We start from the raw sequence: 21,000 nt of genomic DNA, 5'->3' as shown, positions 1-21,000 counted from the left end.
CTAGAAGCGTTAACTGAAGTGCAGAAACTTGGCACATTTTCTAGTATTCTGACATACTCTCCCCTTGCAGCGGGGCCCCCCTCTAAGGATGGTGGATGGCCTGGGAGAAACTGCCCGTGGCTTGAAGCTGCGTTGTTGTGACTGCACAAGATATATTAACCAAGTAACCATTGATATCACTGATGGGTGTTGCCTTCTGAATCAGCACTGTTATAGCTTGAGTCATAACTCAACACATAGCCCTTTGAAATGAGTTGATGTTTATTATTATTTTTTTTGAAGATTTACGTTTATTTATTGAAAGCAGGACTACAGAGAGATGGGGGCGGGGGTAGAGAGAATCTTCCAACTGCTCATTCACTCCCCAAAAGGCCACAATGGCTGAAGCTGGGCCAGGCTTTGGGCAGGAGCTTGGAACTCCATCTGGGTCTTCCAAATGGGTGCAGGGGCCCAAGCACTTGGGTCATCTTCCACTGCTTTCCCAGGTCCATTACCAGGGAGTTGGATTGGAAGAGGAGCAGCTGGGACTTGAACTGGCATCCATATGGGATGCTGGCACTGCAAGTGGTAGCTTAACTACTGCGCCACAACACTGGCCGCCTGGAGTTGACTTTTTTTTTCTTTTTTTTGACAGGCAGAGTTAGACAGTGAGAGAGAGAGAAACAGAAAGGTCTTCCTTCTATTGGTTCACCCCCCAAATGGCCACCACGGCCGGTGCTGCACCAATCCGAAGTCAGGAGCCAGGTGCTTCCTCCTGGTCTCCCATACAGGTCCAGGGGCCCAAGCACTTGGGCCATCCTCCACTGCCTTCCCAGGCCACAGCAGAGAGCTGGCCTGGAAGAGGGGCAACCGGGACAGGATCGGTGCCCCGACCGGGACTAGAACCCGGTGTGCCGGCACCGCAAGGCGGAGGATTAGCCTAGTGAGCCGCGGTGTCGGCCTGGACTTGACGTTTCTAAACTGCTACTTTTTTAAGGCGCTGCTTACAAGTCTTGGAAAATCAATTAAATTTTACATCAACTGATTTTCCTTAAGAACTATTTTTGCTTTCTCGTCTAACTCAGGCTCTAATCCAGAGCTCTGTTGACGTCCCCTAAATTTAGAACAGTTTTCAAAAGGGTTCCCGTTAGACATTGGTCTCGGGATATATTTCCTTGTTGGATCCCCAGCCTCCCAGCAAGGGCAGGGCTGTGGCCACCTCGGACCAGGGCATCGTGGGGAAACAGCGCCACCGTGTGTGCGGTCGGCTAGTGCTAGTGGTGGAAATCAGCCCCTCCTTGGAGGAACTATTCCCTTAGCAACTGCCCACAGTGCTGTGTTGTTTGTTTGGTGTTATGTGCCTGCAGCAGGGCAGATCTCTCAAAGCCTGGGTCCCCACTTTCACCCATGGTGGGCATCCTGACTTCTCAACTCGCCTGCGGACCAGAAGCCCAAGCGCGCCCTTCTGGTGAGATGGTTTGGCCACGTGTCCCGAATCCTCCCTGGTGACTCATGTGGGGACCTCCTTTCACTCCCCCCACCTGAGGCATTGATCTGGAATCCAGCCACACGGCTTTGCTACATCAGCATCACGCCCACACTCAGCAGCCGAGAGACAGCACTTTCCAGGCACCCGGCAAGCTGCGTGGAACATACCTGTCTCTGGAAATACTTGTGGAATAAACGAATGTGCCTCTGGGGCAGAGCTGTTCCTGACTCTCCTTTTCCTCAGGCGAGAGTGAAAGGAGGGGCCGGTGCTGTGGAGCAGTGGGTAAAACCACCATCTGCAGTGCCGGCATCCCATTTGGGCACCGGTTCAAGTCCCAACTGCTTCACTTCCAATCCAGCTCTCTGCTATGGCCTGAGAAAGCACTGGAAGATGGCTCAAGTGCTTAGGCCCCTGCACCCATGTGGAAGACCCAGAGGAAGATCCTGGATCCTGGATCCTGGCTTTGGATGGCTCAGCGGCCATTTGGCCTCTCTCTCTCTGCCTCTGCTTTAGTCTCTCTGCAACTCTGCCTTTCAAATAAATAAATAAATCTTTTTTTTTTTTTTGATAGGCAGAGTGGACAGTGAGAGAGAGAGAGACAGAGAGAAAGGTCTTCCTTTGCCATTGGTTCACCCCCCTATGGCTGCTGCAGCCGGCGCACCACGCTGATCTGAAGCCAGGAACCAGGTGCTTCTCCTGGTCTCCCATGTGGGTGCAGGGTCCAAGCACTTGGGCCATCCTCCACTGCACTCCCAGGCCACAGCAGAGAGCTGGACTGGAAGAGGAGCAACCGGGACAGAATCTGGCGCCCTGACCAGGACTAGAACCCGGTGTGCCAGTGCCGCAGGCGGAGGATCAGCCTAGTGAGCCGCGGCACCGGCCAATAAATAAATCTAAAAAGAGAGAGAGAGAGAAAGGGGCAGGAAGAAGAAGAGGGTAGCTCTAGGCCAAGTTCTTCTCCAGTAACAGATGTGCACACAAAAGGGTTGATTTGCTGATCATTTAAATGCGGTTCTTGGCAGAGGAGGAGACAAAGCTGAGGGAAGCAGCGAGGGATGGTGACGCATCCACAGACCACAAGGGCAGGGGGTGAGAAGTGTCTCACTGCAGTCACGTGAGAGCTGGAGCTGCCAAGTGGAGCTGAGGCCACAGAGGGAAACCGCCGTCTGGGCCACATCAAGGCGAGGAGGAAGTAGGAGGCGGCGAACACTTGTTTCTCCTCGTGGCTGCGTGAGTCCCGCGAAGTCCCCTTCAGCCAGACCGGCAGCAGGCAGAGGGCGGGGAGCTGGGGCGATGGGGTCAGGGGTGGGGGGTCTGTCTCCCAGGGACAGAGCAGGAGTGCCCAGGGCAGAGCACGGGTCAGGGGTGGGAGCAGGGCTGGAGAAGCAGTGTGGTGGTCAGGGACATCGAGGGTGTGTGTCCAGGTGGTGACAGCTAGGAGGAAGTCATATGTGACTTTGTGGGGAGCAGACACATTGAAACAACCGTAAAGCACGAATACTCAGCTGTCTGAGATAGGAAACAAAGACAGGTGGCTTCTACTCTCACGCTCAACACACTTCCGCTCTGATCACTACACGCATGTGTGTATATGTGTGTGTGTCCCAAACACACCAGTTCTCCTGCATACACTGGCTGGGTGTCCTACAATTCAAGGTCACACTCTGTCTGGAGACAGCTTCAGATCCGACAAGTTCAAGTCCTTGTCTCTCAGTCTCAGGTGGCGACATTTAATTCTGAACGACTGGAGAGCTTCCCACGATCTCCTCCTTAGGTTTGGTTCATTTGTTCCAGTGGCTTGCACAGAACTTAGGGGAACAGTGAGGTTTAGCCATTTGTTCTGCAGGGGAGGATGTGGAAGGAAGAGAGCCCAGGACCAGGCACGTGGGAAGGGGCTGGCGGTTTCCATGTTCTTCCCGGGAATACCTCCCCCCACCTTGGGCACCTGCGGATGTTCAGGATTCTGGAAGCGCCCTGCACCCTGTCCTCTCTCAGTTTCCGTGGAGGCCTAATTGTGTGGGCACGACCAATGACATCATTGCTCCCATCTCCAGTCCACCTCTGCTCTGGGAGGTGGAGGGGTGGGGCCAGGAGGTCCGTCCTGTGGGGCTTGGCTGACTCCTCTGGCCACCAACCCCATTCTGGGCTACACAGGAGCTCGCCAAGGGTGGCCTTGTTAGGGTCCAGCCCCGGAGAGTCCCGTGCGTTGAGGAGCTCTGTGTCTGATGTCTTCTTCATTTGGGAACTTAACTACAATGCTCTCAGGAACTCGGCGTCGGGAACTGAGATCAAAGAACGAATATTACAACAAAAACCTCCCTTAGCATCCCTATTTCCAGAGTGTGAAGAACGCTGTCTCGGGGGCCAGCGGTAGAGGCTGCACGTGTATTTCTGGTTGTATCACAGTATCACAACAGCCATCCCTCAAACGAAGGGCTGGATGAAAGAGAGGAGACATGGGAACCCAGCTGGGTATGCAGTTTGTGGCTCAACACAGACGGGAACAAGAAGAAAAAGAGCAGCCAAGAATTCTGACAGTTCCCAGCCAGCATCGCGTTGATGACAGCGCTGGCATCACTACCCTGAGACTCTGGGACCCTGATGTGGGCTACAGCAGATGAGTAATGACGTGACATGCTAATTCTACCAATTCAGGGCCCTGGGAATGAAGATTCTCCATGTGAGAGGAAGGAGGTACAGATGCGAGATAAAAGAGGCTAGAAAATACCCCTGAGTATTCGTTTTTCATCACGATTAACAAAATACCCAGGACAAGGCTACTTGTAAGGAAGCTAGTATGTGGGTGCTCTTCTGGAGGCCCCCATGAGCTGGCTGTCTGTCTGGAAGCAGGAAGTTGGGAGCCAGGGAGCCCCCTCCTCTCCGGTGTCCATGGGGCACCCTCCATATAAGGCCACTGTGACTAGATTACACATTGCACTACAACAGCCTGAGCCAATCTAATCACTTCCACAGACCCCACCTGTAACCCATTAGCCATCTGCATTAATGCATTCACCATCAGCATAAGTTTAGGGAACCAGGCCTCTAACACATGGGTCTTTGGGGACCCAAACTAATCTCTAAGCAATAACACTTGAGTTGTTATCCTGATTTTATACTGGAAGTATCAGTATAAACTCTTTTTTTAAAATAGTGATTCTTTTTTTTTTTTTTTGGACAGGCAGAGTAGACAGTGAGAGAGAGAGAGACAGAGAGAAAGGTCTTCCTTTGCCGTTGGTTCACCCCCCCAATGGCCGCTGTGGCCAGCGCACTGCGCTGATCCGAAGCCAGGAGCCAGGTGCTTCTCCTGATCTCCCATGTGGGTGCAGGGCCCAAGGACCTGGGTCATCCTCCACTGCACTCCCGGGTCACAGCAGAGAGCTGGACTGGAAGAGGGGCAACTGGGATAGAATCTGGCGCCCCGACCGGGACTAGAACCCGGTGTGCTGGCGCCGCAGGTGGAGGATTAGCCTAGTGAGCTATGGCGCCAGCTGTGATTCTCTTTTTTTAAAAAACATTTTTTAATTTATTTGAAAGTTAGAGTTATAGACAGGCAGAGGCAGAGAGAGGTCTTCCATCTGCTGGGTCACTCCCTAAATGGCCACAACGGCTGGAGCTTCACCAATCTGAAGTCAGGAGGCAGGAGCTTCTTCCAGGTCTCCCACACGGGTGCAGGGGCCCAAGCACCTGGGCCATCTTCCACTGCTTTCTCAGGCCATAGCAGAGAGCTGGATCAGAAGATGAGCAGCCAGGACTCGAACCAGTGCCCATTTAGGATGCCAGCACTACAGGCAGCAGCTCTACCTGCTGCACCACAGTGGTGGCCCTTCTTGAAGAATTTTTTTTTTTTTTGAAAGGCAGAGTGGATAGTGAGAGAGAGAGACAGAGAGAAAGGTCTTCCTTTGCCGTTGGTTCACCCTCCAATGGCCACTGCGGCCAGCGCATCTCGCTGATCCAAAGCCAGGAGCCAGGTGCTTCTCTTGGTCTCCCATGCGGGTGCAGGGCCCAAGCACTTGGGCCATCCTCCACTGCCTTCCTGGGCCATAGCAGAGAGCTGGACTGGAAGAGGGGCAACCAGGATAGAATCTGGCACCCTGACCGGGAATAGAATCCGGTGTGTCGGTGCCGCAAGGCGGAGGATTAGCCTGCTAAGCCATGGCGCCGGCCTCTTGAAGAATTTTAAAACATGCACACATACACGTATTTCATACCTTTGTGTGCTAAAACCACCCAGAGAGAGTGACTAACTGAGTAGCCAGAGGCACCTAGCGTATGCTTACTATGGTCTTTATTTTTAATATAATTATTTTATTTACTTGAAAGACAGGAGTTACAGAGAGAAGTAGAGCCAGAGACAGAGAGAGAGGTCTTCCATTCCACTGGTTCACTCTCCAAATGACTGCAATGGCAAGAGCTGAGCTGTTCCAAAGCCAGGAGCCAGGAGTTTCTTCCAGGTCTCCCATGAGGGTGCAGGGGCCCAAGGACTTGGGCCATCTTCCACTGCTTTCCCAGGCCATAGCAGAGAGCTGAATTGAAAGAGGAGCATCTGGGACTTGAACTGGCGCCCATATGAGATGCCAGTGCTGCAGACTGGGGCTTTAACCCACTGCACCGCAGCGCCGGCCCCATATTGTGGTCTTGAAATACCTGGATTATCAAAAAGCATGCAGGGCTACCCGAAAAAATGACCGAGCCAGACCTAACAAAAAAATGTGCAAGGCGTGTCTCGAACATCTTGTGTCTGCCAGAAAAGGAGCTGTTGAGGCCGGCACTGTGGCGTAGTAGGGTTGGGCCTCAGCCTGTGGTGCCAGCATTCCTTGTGGGCACCGGTTCGAGTCCTGGCTGCTCCACTTCTGATCCAGCTCTCTGCTGTGGCCTGGGAAAGCAGTAGAAGATGCCCCAAGTCCTTGGGCCCCTGCACCCACATGGGAGACCCAGAAGAAGCTCCTGGCTCCTGGCTTCGGATTGGCACAGCTCCGGCCGTTGCGGCCATTTGGGGAGTGAACCAGCAGATGGAAGACCTCTCTCTCTTTGTCTCCTTCTCTCTGTCTGTAACCTTACCTCTCAAATCAATAAATAAAATATTAGAAAAGAAAAACAGAGCTGTCAAAGACTACTCAGATCAGCCCAACAAATGCAGGCACTAATCACTGGCTAAAGACAGAATGATCCAAACAGTAGTCAGGGTTACAATGTCAACTGAATGAAACCAGACCGCAGTCGGGGGAGGGTGGGGAGGGGGAGGGAGGGAGACACCCTGGGGCATACTTACCTTTATTTAGGAACTGCAGAATATTGCCACAGGAAGACACAGGCATAGTGAACGAAAGGCTCACTTGAAGAGGCAGAGGCAGGGAAGGGGTTAAAGGCAAACACGTCACAGTTTTGAAGCCCTCCCTCGCCTTCCGCCAAGATGATTAATGCCAAGAGTGACTGGAGTGGAAGGTTGAGGGGACAGTGGCTGGGCAGATGTCCTTGCAGAAGCAAGGTGTGTGTGTATGGCTGTGGCAGCCTCTGTGTGCTGCTGTGGCCCTGCAGAGTCTTTGTGACAGTGACAAGCAGGCCACCCTGCCTTCCTTCATAACCTCCCTGCTCTGTTTCTGTATTTTTGTTAGGGTTGACATAAGTGACTCGGTCTTGATGCTGACAACCTTTCACAACAACTACAATGGATTGAAATGCATAAATATGTTGAAATCAGTCATTATATTAACACTAGCAATTAAAATTGAATTAATCGTAATTCAGGAGTGCTTTTGAACCACAGTACTTCTTTTTTGTTTATTTATTTGAAAGGGAGAGCTACTGAGAGAGAGGGGGAGAGAGAGATGGAGAGATCTTCCATCTGCAGCTTCACTGCCTAAGTGGCTGCTCTAGTCAGTGCTGGGCCAGACCAAATTCAGGGCAGCAGAACTCCATCTGGGTCTCTCACATGGGTGCAGGGACCCAAGCACTTGGGCCATCATCCACTGCCTTCCCGGGTGCACTGGCAGGGAGCTGGATCAGAAGCAGAGCAGCTGGGACCGGAACCAGTGCTCCAGTGACAGGGGACACCCGCATCACAAGAGGCCGCTCAACCCGCTGCACCACAACACCAGCCCTGCAAGGTGCTGTCTTAAGAACATGTTGATGAAAGGAAGAATGAAGCTTTCCTCCCACTTTTCCTATACAAGCCACGCAGTGGACGAAGGGTCGGTCCTCACAGAGGTACCGTGAGCAACCTGAGAAAGAGAGGTTCCTATGTGTGCAATGGCTAGTGGGTGAATGAATCTGGGTGTTGGGCAGGAACAGCTGCTAACAACGCGAGCCCTCCCCCAAACTCCAAGTCCACCTGACCCCTGCCATGGAAGGTGTGTAGGAGCCAACACTATGATGCAAGCTTTGGACAGCTTGGTAGGCAAGGGCGGGCGGCAAAGCTCCAGTTGTCCCCCTGATCCGGGATGGAGTGGGTTTTCCAGGTTTAGGAAGACAAGTTGGTTTGCAGGAGCACTGGTGGTACAAGTTCCGCCTGGGGGCTTAGCACCGCATCTTCTTGGTGAAAGGACCCCCTCTTCCAAAGGGTTAATTGTCGGGAGTGCCGCACAAAGCTGGCCTCCTTGGTTCTGCAGGGAGGAGACATTGGGTAAAGGCTTCCTCCTCTGAGCATGCCCGGATTGAGCGACTTGCAGTTTGTGTTCTGTTGTATTTGACTCCAGAGCACCCAAGCTGGTCTTTCTTGGCTGGGCGAGCCTCCTCCACCTGTGACCCATGGAGCAGGAACTCTTTGAGCTGGTTCCGCGATGACATCAGGGCCTCCTGGTGGGAGAACACACCACTGCCTACGAAGTGATGCCAATCAAATCTAACCTGAAGCGCCTCTATGGTTAGCAGAGGAAAGGGGAGAAAATTGAGCAACGCTGCGGGAATGAATCAGCAAACTCTACACTGTTAGGAAATTCTTCAACAAATAAATTCAAGGGAAGAAAAAGATGGAGGGGGAAGCTGCAGAACACAATAGACATTAAAGACAGCAACCAACCGTAATCTGTAGACTTACTCGGATCCAGATTTTTCAAAACCTACAAATACACCTATGATGTTATTGAAACAGTTGAAAATTCTTTAGATTTTATTTTAATAAAAAAAGATTTGCTTCAGTGGCAATAGTTATGGATGACATAATAGAAGATCTACTTCAGAATATTAAGTGAGAAAGGGAAGTGGACTAAGTAAAATCACCCGGGAGCTGATAAATAATCAATGATGAGAGACAGGTAGGTGGGGTCTGTTATGCCAGCCTGTCTACTTTGGTATATACTTTAAATTCTCCGTGATGAAAACATGCTTACAAAAATGAAGTGGCATGTGGATGGGGAGTGAAGAGGGTGGGCTCGGAGACTCCTGTGAGCAGGCATACAGGGCTGGACGCCAAGGGGAGGCGGAGGTACGTGTAGGGTTTCCCGGGACAGAGGCGACAGTCCCCCTGTGAAGATGGAGGGGAAAGTGTAGGGCCTGGAGGTTGCAAGAGAGAAATCAAAGACCCCAGAAGAGAGAATATGGGTGAGGAAGCAGGGATCATCAGGGTGCAGAGACAGAAGTCACCTTGGAAGAGGAAAGTGGACTCCTGGGGTGGAGGTGGGCAAAAGGAAGAAAGACAGACTTTGTAGAAAAATACATCCTGGGGGGGAGGAGAGTCTCAGCAGATACCTGGGTGTGGACTTGACAGTATGCCAAGCTTTGAATACCCAGACGGTGAGGCCAGGCTCAGAGTTTACAGACTAGCCCAGGGTCACGTGGCTGGCACCCAATAAAGACAGGTTTGAGCACAGGGTCAAAGAATCAGAGTTGGAAAAGAGGAGGTCGGGACCTGAAGGCAGAGGTTCGAGTCCAGGAAGGTAGAAGCAAGACAGGATCCAAGACTGACTTGGGGAAGCAAAGTCTCGAGTGGCTGTTCGTCAGTGGATGGTCAGTGTGGGATCTGATGCTCATGGTTGCTAGCCCCAGCGCAGGGTGGGGAAACACTGCCAACCACCCACTCCAGCCCACTTCTCAGGTGGGGCTGGACAGGGGCCTTCCCAGGTTGGGCTGATGGTTGTCCAACAGCTTGAGTTGTTCTAGCCAGGACAGGCTGTTCCCATGCCAGCTGTTCAAGTCTCCCCCTAGTGGCGGAGACTTGGTGCTGGCCAAGGTGCTGACAGGTGCCTCTGGTCGCTCAGGTTGGCTAGTGTGGTGATAGGAGGATAAGGACAGATCTGAAAAACAGGGAGAGCACCCATCTGAAGGACTTGACTGGTTCCTAGGGAGGAAGGGAAGGGGAGTGGAAGTGTGTGTTTGAGGAGGGCGATGACTTGGAAGAGGTGCTATACAGGGTTCTGTAAATGGTTGCCCACCTGCTGTGAAGTCTCAGCCTAAGTTAGACCCCGGGAGTATGCAATGTGTCCAGCCATACTCCTGGTTCTGGGGCTGCTTTCCCTAGCAACGGTCACCATCATACCCAGGAAGACCAGGGCTCCACGAGACCCGCGTTCTCCAGCACCGTGGCTGGCCTGTGCCTGCGGCTGAGTGAAATGAATGCAAGCGCCAGTGAACATGAACAAGCTCAGACGTAACGATGGAGGGAAGAGATCTCTGGGTCCAAGTGGGAGGGCCTGCTGGACTCTGGCTGAGACCTTGGGTTTGGGAATGTGCTGGTACAGGAATATTCCTGTGCTCTGATGTGAGGACCAGGGGATTAGTATAAGCTAAAAGAAGAGAGCCTGCAATGCAAATGTGCTGTGAGCAGTTGGTGAAGACTTCTCAGTGTCTGCCCTTTGCTATGGGGTTTAAAGACTTCTTCTAGGGTAGTAGGGGCAGGGGAGAAGGGGCCAGTGTGAAGCATAAATGAGCCCTAAAGATCCAGATCCAGACACAGAAAACTTGCACCATTTATACCAGTGCCCAAAATTATAAAATAGGCAGAATTTTAACAAACTATATGCAAGATTTATATGCTGAAAACCAGAAAATATTGATGAGTGAAGCTATGGAATAAATGGAGAGCTAAGGTGTGCTCATGAGGGCTTGGAAGACTTGTGAAGTTGTCTGTTTTCCCTCAGACTGAACCACTTCTGATCCAGCTCCCTGCTAATGCGCCTGGAAAAGCAGTAGATGATCCGAGTGCTTGGGCCCCTGGCTCTGGCTCCTGACTCCAGCTTCCTGCTAATGCAGACCCTGGGAGGTAGCAGTGAGGATTCAAGTCTTTGAGTTCAGCCATGTGGGAGACGGATTGAGTTCCTGGTTCCCGACTTTCACCTGGCCCACTATCGGCTGGAGCTTCTTCCAGGTCTCTTACGTGGGTCAGGGGCCGAAGGACTTGGGTCATTTTGCATTGCTTCCCAGGCCGTTAGCAGGAAGCTGGATTGGAAGTGGAGCAGCAGGGACTTGAACAGTATTGGCTTTTGTGGACATTTGGCAAATAAACCAGCAGATGGGAGCTCTGTCTTCCTGCCTCTCTGCCTCTCAAAAAACAAACCCGTATACCTTCCCTGTGATGTAGCACTCCTAGGAATTTATCCAAAAGAAATGAGAACAAAATATGAATGCTTGGGGCTGGCGCTGTGGCGTAGCTGGTAAAGCTGCCGCCTGCAGTGCCAGCATCCCACATGAACACCAGTTCAAGTCCTAGATGCTCCACTTCCCATCTGCCTCCCTGCTAATGTACCTGGGAAAGCAGCAGAAGACAGCCCAAGTGCTTGGGCCCCTGCACCCACGTGGGAGACCCAGAGGAAATTCCTGGCTCCTGGATTTGGTTTGGCCTGGCCTTGAACATTATGGCCATTCAGGGAGTGAACCAGTGGATGGAAGACCTCTGTCTCTCCTTCCGTCTCTCTAGCTTTGCTTTTCAAATAAATGAATAAATATTTTAAAAATATATGATTTTTTAAATGCTGAACACTGATTCTCAGTTCAAGTCAGAATTATTTTTATTTGAAAATAAAACAGCTACGCAGCTGTTCCCAGGAGGCTCAGCTTGGGCAGGACACACCAGCTGGGGAAGAAAATCCTCCCTTTCCTGGACAGCCCCATCACTTTCCCCTGCTGGCTGGTGAATCCGGCGGCTTCTCTTGACTACAAGTGCCTAGGACTGGCCACTGGCGGAGGCAGGAGCTGCACGGTGGCTCCTGGTTTGGGAGGGTCTGTGCATGAACAGGTGGGCGCCTTGGCTTCAGCCGTGTGGTGAGGCTGGGGGACAGTACTGGCGGAGCCTGTGCGTGGAGGAACCTCTCATAGTGAAGCGGAAGGCAGACAGGGAGGGCATGTGCCGGTCCATGGCCATGGGGCTCTCTTTACAAGGTCACCAGGACTTGGTCACGGGCTGCGCCCTAACAAACTTTTTAAGGTCCCACTGTCAGAAACCATGACTGGATTAAACTTCTACCCTTAACCCACTGCCATTAACATAAGACTTCAGGGACTGTGGCTTTAACACACGGGACTTCAGGGGCACTCAGACTACTACAGCAAGTGCTCATAGACGAGTGCTTACTGTGTCAGGGCCTGCCCCGTAGTACTGTGTCAGGGCCTGCTCCGTGGCTATCCTTGTGTCTGGCAACCCTATGCACTACTGTTATTCCCATTCGACAGATCTGGGGACTGAGTCACAGAGGGGTACGGACACAGGGTTACATACACAGGAAGCAAAGAAAGAAGCCCAAGAAGTCTGGCCTCCTTCTGCTGGGGCTGCAGCAGCGGCTCCTCCTCTCCCCTCCCCCCACACCCCCTCTCTGAATCATAAAGCCAGACCCTGGTCCCGACTATTGCTCAACCCCCTGGAGCCCAGTTCCTGTGGGCAGCCAGCGCCTGACCCCTCTCTCCTGCAGTGCGAAGGGAGGATCAGCTTCTGCAGCAGGCACCCTGCAGCTGCCCTGGGCTGGGAGGGCATGGAGACTCTGTGGCTGTTGGTCCTGCTGTCCGTCACAGGTACGATGCCCGCCTCCTGCCCTTTCCTTCTCCTTCCTTGAGCTGTGCTTGTGGGCGGGGTGGGCACTGAGCAGAACCACGGAGGGACCGGACTCCTCAGCCTGCCCCAGCACCCTGCGCTGTACCCCGTGTTCCTATACATCCCACCCTCACCTGCCTCCCTCCCTTCCCAGTGTCAGACCTCACGTGTGGCCAGTGCGGGGTCAGGGACTGGCCACACGGGGAGGGAAGGAGCCGGCTGTCAGAGGAAGTTTTGGGGTGCTGGTAACACCCTTAAGTTAACATCATGAGCCCCTTAAGCCTAACCCAGCCCAGGGGGGCAGCAGGGTGGCAGGGGAAGGAAGGAGCAGCCCCCAGGACCTGTGAGTCACATCTTAGAGGGCCCCCGTGCTTGGAAGGTCCCGTCCCCAGCTCTCGATGGGAAGGGAGGGGCTGGAGGCCCCTGTCACTGTATTTTGGGGACGGACAGCCCAAATCCCTGCACAACACCGCCTCTTCCCACTGCGGGAAAGCACCCCTCGCTCTCCCGGGCACGGCGGGGCAAGGGCAGAGACGGTGCCCACGGACTCCTGTGCCTGCAACCTGCAGAGGGGACAGAGGGATGGGCCGGGCGATGCGTGCAGGGGACGCTGCCTACCAGTCTCTGCGGGTCCATTCGGCAGACCCGCAGCTCCCCTGTCCCCTCCTTCCTGTCTTTGTCCTGGTGATGGTTAGAGCTGGGGGACCCGGGAGGAACAAGAGGAGGCGGTGAAGATGCGGTTCCGGGGGGCTCCCCTGTGGCCCAGCCCCGGCAATGTCTCGGTGCCCCCACCCCAGGAGGAGCTCCAAATAGCAGCCTCGTGTCTCCCCCAAAATAGCCCCGAGACAAGTCCTTCCTGAAAGGGGAACAAGGCCACAGAAATAGGGAAGCTGGGAGCTGAAAAAGGGCAGGAAGGAGGGAGAATGTGAGGCCTGTGCAGGCGTGGGCGGTGGCGGACAAGTGTGCCCCGCTAGGAGGGGGCCCGGCCCGGCCCCCTGCGAAGCCAGGCACTGCTGGCTCTGCCATCCTTAGGCGAAGAGGGCAAGGAGAGGCCCTGGACGGGAGGCAGGTGCGGGGCCTTGACTACCAAACGTCACCAGAAATAGGCCCAGAGAGGGGCGGTTATGTCTCCAAAGACACCCAGCATGCTCAAAGGGGAGAAAGCAAGACTCGGAAGCCTGCATTGCTATTCTCACTTTCACACACACACACACACACACACGTGTGCCCGGGCTCTGCCGTCTTCCCATAGCCAAGTTCCCTAAGGGAGGGATTTCTGCCTGTGGCTGTAAGCTGCACCGAGCAGGCGCTCGGTGGCTGGGTGTTTGGTGACCCTAACGACTGCCTCCTCCCCAGAGCTGTCCTGTGCCTACAACACCACCGTGTTCCAGGGCGTGGCGGGCCAGTCCCTGCGCGTGTCCTGCCCCTACGACTCCGTGACGCACTGGGGGAGGCGCAAGGCCTGGTGCCGCCAGCTGGGCGAGGAGGGCCCGTGCCAGCGGGTGGTCAGCACGCACAGCTGGTGGCTGCTGTCCTTCCTGAAGAGGCGGAATGGCAGCACAGCCATCACCGACGACGCCCTGGGCGGCACCCTCACCGTCACGCTGCGCGACCTGCAAGCCCACGACGCCGGTGTCTACCAGTGCCAGAGTCTCCAAGGCAAAGAGGCCAGCACCCTCCAGAAGATCCTGGTGGAGGTGCTCGTGGGTGAGTGGGTGGCTGACCACACCTCTGGCCTGCTCCTTGTGCCTGCACGAGACCGCCCTCTGGGCTCTAAGGGATCCCGGGAAAAGCTGCAGCGTGGGTCTCATCGCCCCCACCCACGGCCGCCGAGCATGGTTGTGTGGGTTGCTCACTGCCCAAGGAAGCCAAAATCCAGTCCCAACTCCTTTTGCCTGGCTGTGCTCCCTGGCTCAGGGCGACGTCGCCTGCAGGAAGGGCAACTTTGTCTCATTTGCTTTGAGGCACTGTCAGAGCCTTGGCCCCACTTCTTCAAACAGTGTCATCACTTTGCTTGTACAGGGGACTTCAAAACATTGTGGAAACCTGAATGAAAAGATACGTGTATATGAGAGCACACATTTTTGAACTCCATGCATAGTTTTTTTTTCTCATAATACGCACATTTCATGAACTTTGGTTCATATGCATGGGTTTCCATTTCTTTTCATCAAAATAAATTGGTTTTTTAATCCCAAGAACTTTTTGAAGTATGCCCTTCAGGAGTAGAGATGGTTTATCCCCTGGCCAAACAACCAACAGACCCACCAACAAACGTTCTGTACCACCCCGGCCCCTGCCTCCCGGCCCTGAGCTTTGCCCAGGGACCTGAGTCTCCGGAACCCAGATGTGTCCTGGAGGAGAGCCCTGTGCCGACTGTCGCCTCTCCCCACCCTCCGCCCCTGGATGGCCCTTCATCATGGAAGCTGGGGCAGCGGGAAGCTCTGCCTGAGGCGCGGGGGACAGGGACCCGAGTTCTGCCTCAGAAGGGGCCGAGGCTCAGCCGTCCCCCAAGATGGTGGCAGAGAAGAATCCCGCAGTCGCCCTAACCCGCAGCTCAGCCCATAGGGTGTGCGTGGCTGCACCTGCTCTCCTCCGAGCCTGTGTGCTGCAGGGTGGCAGCCGGGTCTCTGAGCTCTGCTCAGCTGCCGGGCACTCTACTGAATCCTCTCCCCCCGCCCCGGTAATAAGGAGGCGCTGCTGATCGCCCCGCTTTGTGCAAGAGGGAGTGGGGGCTCAGAGAGGTTAGGGACCTGGCCGCCCATCAGGTCAGAGCCCAGAGGGCCTCACCCCCCACAGGGGTTCTCTCTGCCAAGCTCTGCTTCTGCCTCCCGCAGAGCCCCTGGAGCATGAGCACGCCGGAGACTTCTGGGTGCCCGAGGAGTCTGGAAGCTTCGAGGATCCCCCAGTAGAGCACAGCAGCTCCAGGTGCAGACTCCGCCCAGCACAGCCCACCCTGGGGCGGGGGTGGGGAAGGGCGGTCCCGGAACTGCCGACCCTGGTGCGCAGGCTGTGAAAGGGCCTGGGTGTGGTCTTGCCTAAAGCTCCCTCCTGTGGGCCAGTATGGGTGCCTGGACTGTGCCCCTGTTGAGACATTGAGATGCTCCCCGTGACAGTTTGTCATGAGCTGCTGCTCCGGGACCCCTGGATGTGGCCCCCTGCCCCTCCCTGGCAGCCCCCAGACATCCCCACAGATCAGCAGCAATGAGTTCGAATCCTCCAGTATGGAAGTGGGACTCCCAGGGCCCTGGTCTTAACCCTTTCTGACTTTCTGGTGTTTAAACATTGCTTATATAACCAGAGTGCGCATGCGCACACATACTCATACACACACACCCACACACATACACACACACTTACACACATACGCACACACTCTCACACGCATACACACACCTGGACTCACACACTCTCACATGCATGCACACACATACACTCATACACACATGTACACTCACACTTAGACACACATGCATACACACTCACACACACATACATACACACATATCCACACATACACACTCACACATATCCACACACATATACACCTACACACAGACACCTGTACACTCACACTCAAACACACATGTATACACACTCGGACACATGCACACACATACACACTCAGACACACACATGTACACCCACACTCAGACACACACGCATACATACACACGCACGGATACACAATCCGATAAACTCACACACACACACTCACACGCCCCATAGCACACCATCGTGACCGGCTCTGGAAAGGAAGGCAAGAGCTGTGTTGAGGTGCACAGCAGGTTAAAGGCAGACCGTGCCCGGGACCCAGGTCTCCTGCCTGCAGGGTGGGGAGGTCTCCTGAGCCCCCGGAAGCTGGCAGTTTCCCTCCGCTCATCCCCGAAGGCACATTGCCCTGCGCAGGTCCCCTGGGGCTCCCATGCGCCCTTCTTGTCTCTCCAAGGAGCCCGTCGGAAGGAGAGCCCTCTTTCCCACCCGCCTCCATCCTTCTCCTGCTGGCTTGCACCTTCCTTGGCAAGCTTCTGGCGGCCAGTGCCCTCTGGGCCGTGGCCTGGCGTGGGCGGAAGCTGCAGGCTCCTGTGGCCAGCAGGCTGGACTGCGGCCACCACACAGAGCACCAGCTTCAGACCATGACAGGTGAGCTCGAGGAGAGCATGGCGGGTGGGGAGGGGAGGGAGGGGGGCGGTGGGGAGGGGAGGGAAGGAGATGGCTGAGAGCGGCCGCACAAGAGCCCAGTGTTTCTCGCAGGGCTGAGGGACATGTGAGAGAAGAGGACCCCAGACAGGAGGAGAAGCCTGCCGCAGTCCAGCCGGGGACCACCCAGCCTGCACACTCAGCCCTCGGCCACCGTGCCACCTGGCCCTGCTCTGGCACGAGGCCACTCTGCCTGCACCCTGCTCCCCGGGCCTGGCAGCAAGGACGTGTGTGTGTATGTGTGTGTGTATGGCGGGGGCAGGCTGGCTGGCTGGCTGGCTGCGCTCCGGGCATTAAACGCTCTCACAAACACACTCCAGACTGCGGTCATCACTGGAGGGCTGGTGGGAGGCGGGGTCGGGGTGGGGGTGTTTCAGGAAGGCCTTCTCCTTTGCTCCAGCCGGAACAGCAATTCCGATGAGGATGCTAGGGCAGATCTCATTGCTTGGGGCCTGGGGTTCCAGGATACCACAGCCCTCCGTTCTCAGAGGCACCAATCTCCTGTCTCCTGCCTTCCTTAGATCTGCTCACCCAGAGCTGCCTCCTCTCTGTCTCTAGCAGCCAGTCTCCCCCCGCCCCCACATACCCTCCACACACTCTCTCTCCATCAGCGTCCCTTGGGCCGTCTCTGGTCTCCCTGCTGCAGGAGGGATCCCTCCACCTCCACCCCCAGTGTCCACACACCTCCTGAGAACTCTGGTGTCACCACGCTGCTTCCTCTCCAGAGAAGTGACACACGCCTGAGTCACAGAGTGCGGCGATCAGCTGGGAACTGTCAGTGTATGGATGGAAACTGGGGCTCAAAGAGGGAGAGACTGAGCCAATGATTTCACAGTGCCCAGTGAAATCAACCCAAATTTCTCTGGGCATTCACGGTGCCATCCCCTGGACTTCAGTCCCATGCACCTGTTCATATGCATTTACTCAGGGTTGCTTCTGAGCATCCAACCCGTGCCGGCTACTCATGTGGGCACAGGAGACATGACAGTGAGCTGAGCGTTCAAGGCTTCCCCCCATGGGGTTCGTGTTCTAGGGGAGGGTGGCAGACAGTGAGCACAGCCCATAGGTAGGGCTGATACTGGGTTAGGAAAACAATCAAGTGGAGCCAAGCTGTGAGCTGTGAGGGTTAGGAGCAGCAGGCTGTCTTTTTGTATTTGAAAGATAGAGTTACGGGGGGTGAGGAGAGAGAGAGAGAGAGAGGTCTTCCATCCACTGGTTCACTCCCCAAATACCACAATGGCCAGAGCTGAGCTGATCCAAAGCTAGGAGCCAGAAGCTTCTTCTAGGTCTCCCATGTGGGTGCAGGGGCCCAAGGACTTGGGCCATATTCTACTGCTTTCCCAGGCCATAGCAGAGAGCTGGATGGGAAGTGGAGCAGCTGGGACTGGAACCAGCATCTATATGGGACGCCAGAGCTGCCAAGCTGGGGCTATAACCCACTGCACCACATGCCGGTCTCTGGGGATGGCGCTGTTCTTAACAGGGTGGTGAGAGCACTTGAAGGAGGGGAGGAGGCAAGCCAGGAGGAGGTCAGGGCCTCAGTTCAACACATTCCCTGGTCCCAGCCGCATCCCAGCCCTGTAGGCTGCTCTGGAGCCCTGGTCCAGTCTGTGTTCCTTGGGCCTCCCTGACCATTGCACATCGAGCTTCACCACTGTGGCCCAGGGCAGTGGCTCCCTTCCCACACATCCAAGGCAAAGGCTATGTGCCAAGATGGTGCTGAGCTGGAACTGGGTCCTCTGCCAGTGCCATGGTGGGTGCCAACGCCGAGGGACAAGGCCGGCTCCCTGGCTTGGCTGGCGTGGTGGCTGCCATCAGCCCCAGCCCAGGATCGGGCTCTTCTCTCGGGAGCTTGGCATTTTCTCTTTCCTGCTCTGCTGAGCCACATACATCCACCTCCGGGTCGGAATCCCTAACGGGCTGCCTTGCCTAGGACTGTTTTGGAAGTTCACTGGGCTGACAGAGGGTTAGACAATTAGATGCACTGCCACTCTGTCTCCTGGGAAGACATCTTAAGCAGTGGCCTCAAGCTCTGGGTGCTCACTTGGAAAAATCAACTAACCAGTCAGTTCCTCCGCCATACTCCACAGGGCTCTTGGGAAGTTAAAAGCATAACATTTGAGACAGGCATTTGGCGCTACGGTTAATATGCTGCTCGGGATGCCCAACCCCAGAACTGGAGTGCCTGGGTTCGAGTCCTGCCTCCACCTCTGATCTGGCATTCCTGCTAACGTGTGCCTTGGGAGGCAGCAGGTGGTGGCTCAAGTGCTTGGCATAGTGTTGAGACTTGGCTGCTCCACTGCTGATCCAGCTCCCTGCTAATGCGCCTGGGAAAACAGTGGAAGATGGCCCAAGTGCTTGGGCCTCTGAACCAACATGGGAGACCTGGATGAAGCTTCTGGCTCCTGCTTAGGATCTGCCCAGCTCTGGCTGTTGCGGCCATTTGGGGAGAGAAGCAGCGGATGGAAGATTTTCTCTCTCTCTCTGTAACTCTGCCTTTCAAGTAAATAAATCTTTTTTTAAAAACCTCAAAGAACTTTCTTATAAGGAACTTAAAGAAAGCCTGCTGCATATTGGCAGGGCAGGCCAAAGGAGTGGTTTGCTCAGGACTCCCCCGGCTCTCACTCTGAAAGGCCTAGGTCACAGGCAACCCCTGAGTCCCAGGGCAACAGGGACACTTGGTCAGCCTGCCACCCACTTCCACGAGGCTCGGTTAACCACCAGCCAGCTGCCGTAGGCTCCTGCTCCTGGCTTGCCTTTCTCTACTCCCTCATGCCTGCAGGAAAGAGGGAGGGAGAGAGGAAAAGAAGGGGAGGGAGCAAGGGTGCCTTTTCCAGGTCTTCTGTCCTGACCAGAGCATCAAGGCTGCTCTGCCCATGCCCGCCACAGCCCCAGCCTCTCTGAGCACGGGTGTTTTCCTGGCGTCTGAGGTCAGATGTTCACACCTCCCTTTCTGTATGGGGGCCGTGGACTAGGGCCGGGGGTATCCTGTGCAGGCAGGGGGCTTGCGGACAGGAGAGGACCCGGCACAGTGGCTCCTCTCCCTGGGGTAGGGAGAGAGATGAGTGTGTGTCTGTCTGTGTTGTGTACCATGAACAAGTGTCCGTGCAGGGGGAGGAAGGACCCCAGCACACTGCCTGTCTGGACATGACACTGTCTCTGGCTTCAAGGCATGCTTGCTCCCTCCCTGCCCCACTCGCCCTTGAGGAACGCTTGTCCGTGCCCTTTGCCCTTGACACTGAAGGCCCAGGCGGCGCAGGAGCACGAAAACATCCGTGAGAAGAGTCTCCGACACAGACATTCAGGAAACACAACCAGTGTGCCATAAATGGGAAATGCTGGGAGAGGTGGAAAGAGATCTAGAAGGATCAAAAATCTTCAAGGGGCTGGCGCCGTGGCTCACTAGGTTAATCCTCTGCCTGCAGCGCCGGCATCCCATATGGGCGCCGGGTTCTAGTCCCGGTTGCTCCTCTTCCTGTCCAGCTCTCTGCTGTGGCCCGGGAGGGCAGTGGAGGATGGCCCAAGTGCTTGGGCCCTGCACCCGTGTGGGAGACCAGGAGGAGGCTCCTGGCTCCTGGCTTTGGATCGGCGTAGCTCCGGCCGTTGTGGCCACTTGGAGAGTAAATCAACGTAAGGAAGACCTTTCTCTCTCTGTCTCTCTCTCTCTCTCTCACTGTCTGTAACTCTGCCTGTCAAATAAATAAATAAAATCTTTAAAAAAAATCCTCAAGGATAAAAAACATCAAGTATAACAAATGGACAGAAGAAAAGGATGAGGAAGTCTCCCAGAAGACGGAGCAGGATGGACAGAGATGGAAAACGGGAAAAGGTGTGAAGATGAGCTCAATACTGAAGATTCAGTATCCAACCAATTAAGGAGTTGCAAAAAACAGTGGGGAATGGGACTGCCTTGGAGGTGCAGTGGGTTAAGCCACCACTTGTGACACCGGCATCCCCTAACCAAGTGCTTGGTTCGAGTCCTGGCTGCTCCGCTTCTGATCCAGCTTTGTGCTAATGAACCTGAGAAAAGCAGTGGACGATGGCCCAAGTCCTTGGATCCCTACCCTTCCGTGGTAGACCTGGAAGAAGCTCCTGGCTCCTGGCTTCTGCCTAGGCCAGCCCTGGCTGTTGTGGACATTCAAGGAGTGAACCAGCAGATGAGAGATTTTCCCTCTCTCTCCCTCCCTTTCAAATAAATAAATCTTTAAAAGAAAACAGAGAGGGGAAAGACATGAGGAGCGACTCTCAAGGAAAGAGCCTGTTTCCCAGAACTGGGGAGCATGGATCCAGATGGAAAGAGGGTCGGAACAATGAGAGAGTCGGTCCAAGGGGGCACTTCCATTGTGGGGTTGTGTGGCAAGAGGGACAGTATCCT

At 54.9% G+C, this 21,000-nt stretch overlaps 1 protein-coding gene across 2 annotated transcripts; it reads left to right on the top strand.

The window, feature by feature from the left end:
- Nucleotides 1–2,614: 2,614 nt before the first annotated feature.
- TREM2 (triggering receptor expressed on myeloid cells 2) lies at nucleotides 2,615–16,826 on the top strand. Of its 2 annotated transcripts, XM_062187486.1 has the most exons (5): nucleotides 12,315–12,406; nucleotides 13,782–14,132; nucleotides 15,263–15,353; nucleotides 16,375–16,568; nucleotides 16,680–16,826. In XM_062187486.1, exons 1-5 carry the CDS (start codon nucleotides 12,367–12,369, stop codon nucleotides 16,694–16,696), a joined length of 693 nt encoding a protein of 230 aa, XP_062043470.1. In that variant the 5' UTR covers nucleotides 12,315–12,366; the 3' UTR covers nucleotides 16,697–16,826. The 2 variants fall into 2 exon arrangements, with proteins under 2 accessions (XP_062043472.1, XP_062043470.1); XM_062187488.1 differs by lacking the exons at nucleotides 15,263–15,353; nucleotides 16,375–16,568; nucleotides 16,680–16,826 and adding an exon at nucleotides 2,615–2,698 and having other exon boundaries at nucleotides 12,307–12,406; nucleotides 13,782–14,572.
- Nucleotides 16,827–21,000: the final 4,174 nt, after the last annotated feature.

Source organism: Lepus europaeus, chromosome 3 (genome assembly GCF_033115175.1).
Source record: "Lepus europaeus isolate LE1 chromosome 3, mLepTim1.pri, whole genome shotgun sequence".
Lineage (NCBI taxonomy): Eukaryota > Metazoa > Chordata > Mammalia > Lagomorpha > Leporidae > Lepus > Lepus europaeus.
This window is presented reverse-complemented; position numbering and strand designations above follow the sequence as displayed.

Coding starts and splice junctions, on each gene's coding strand:
- TREM2 (XM_062187488.1), top strand. CDS start 12,367: ATGGAGACTCTGTGGCTGTTGGTCCTGCTGTCCGTCACAG. Junction 12,407..13,781: donor GGTCCTGCTGTCCGTCACAG/GTACGATGCCCG, acceptor CCTCCTCCCCAG/AGCTGTCCTGTGCCTACAAC.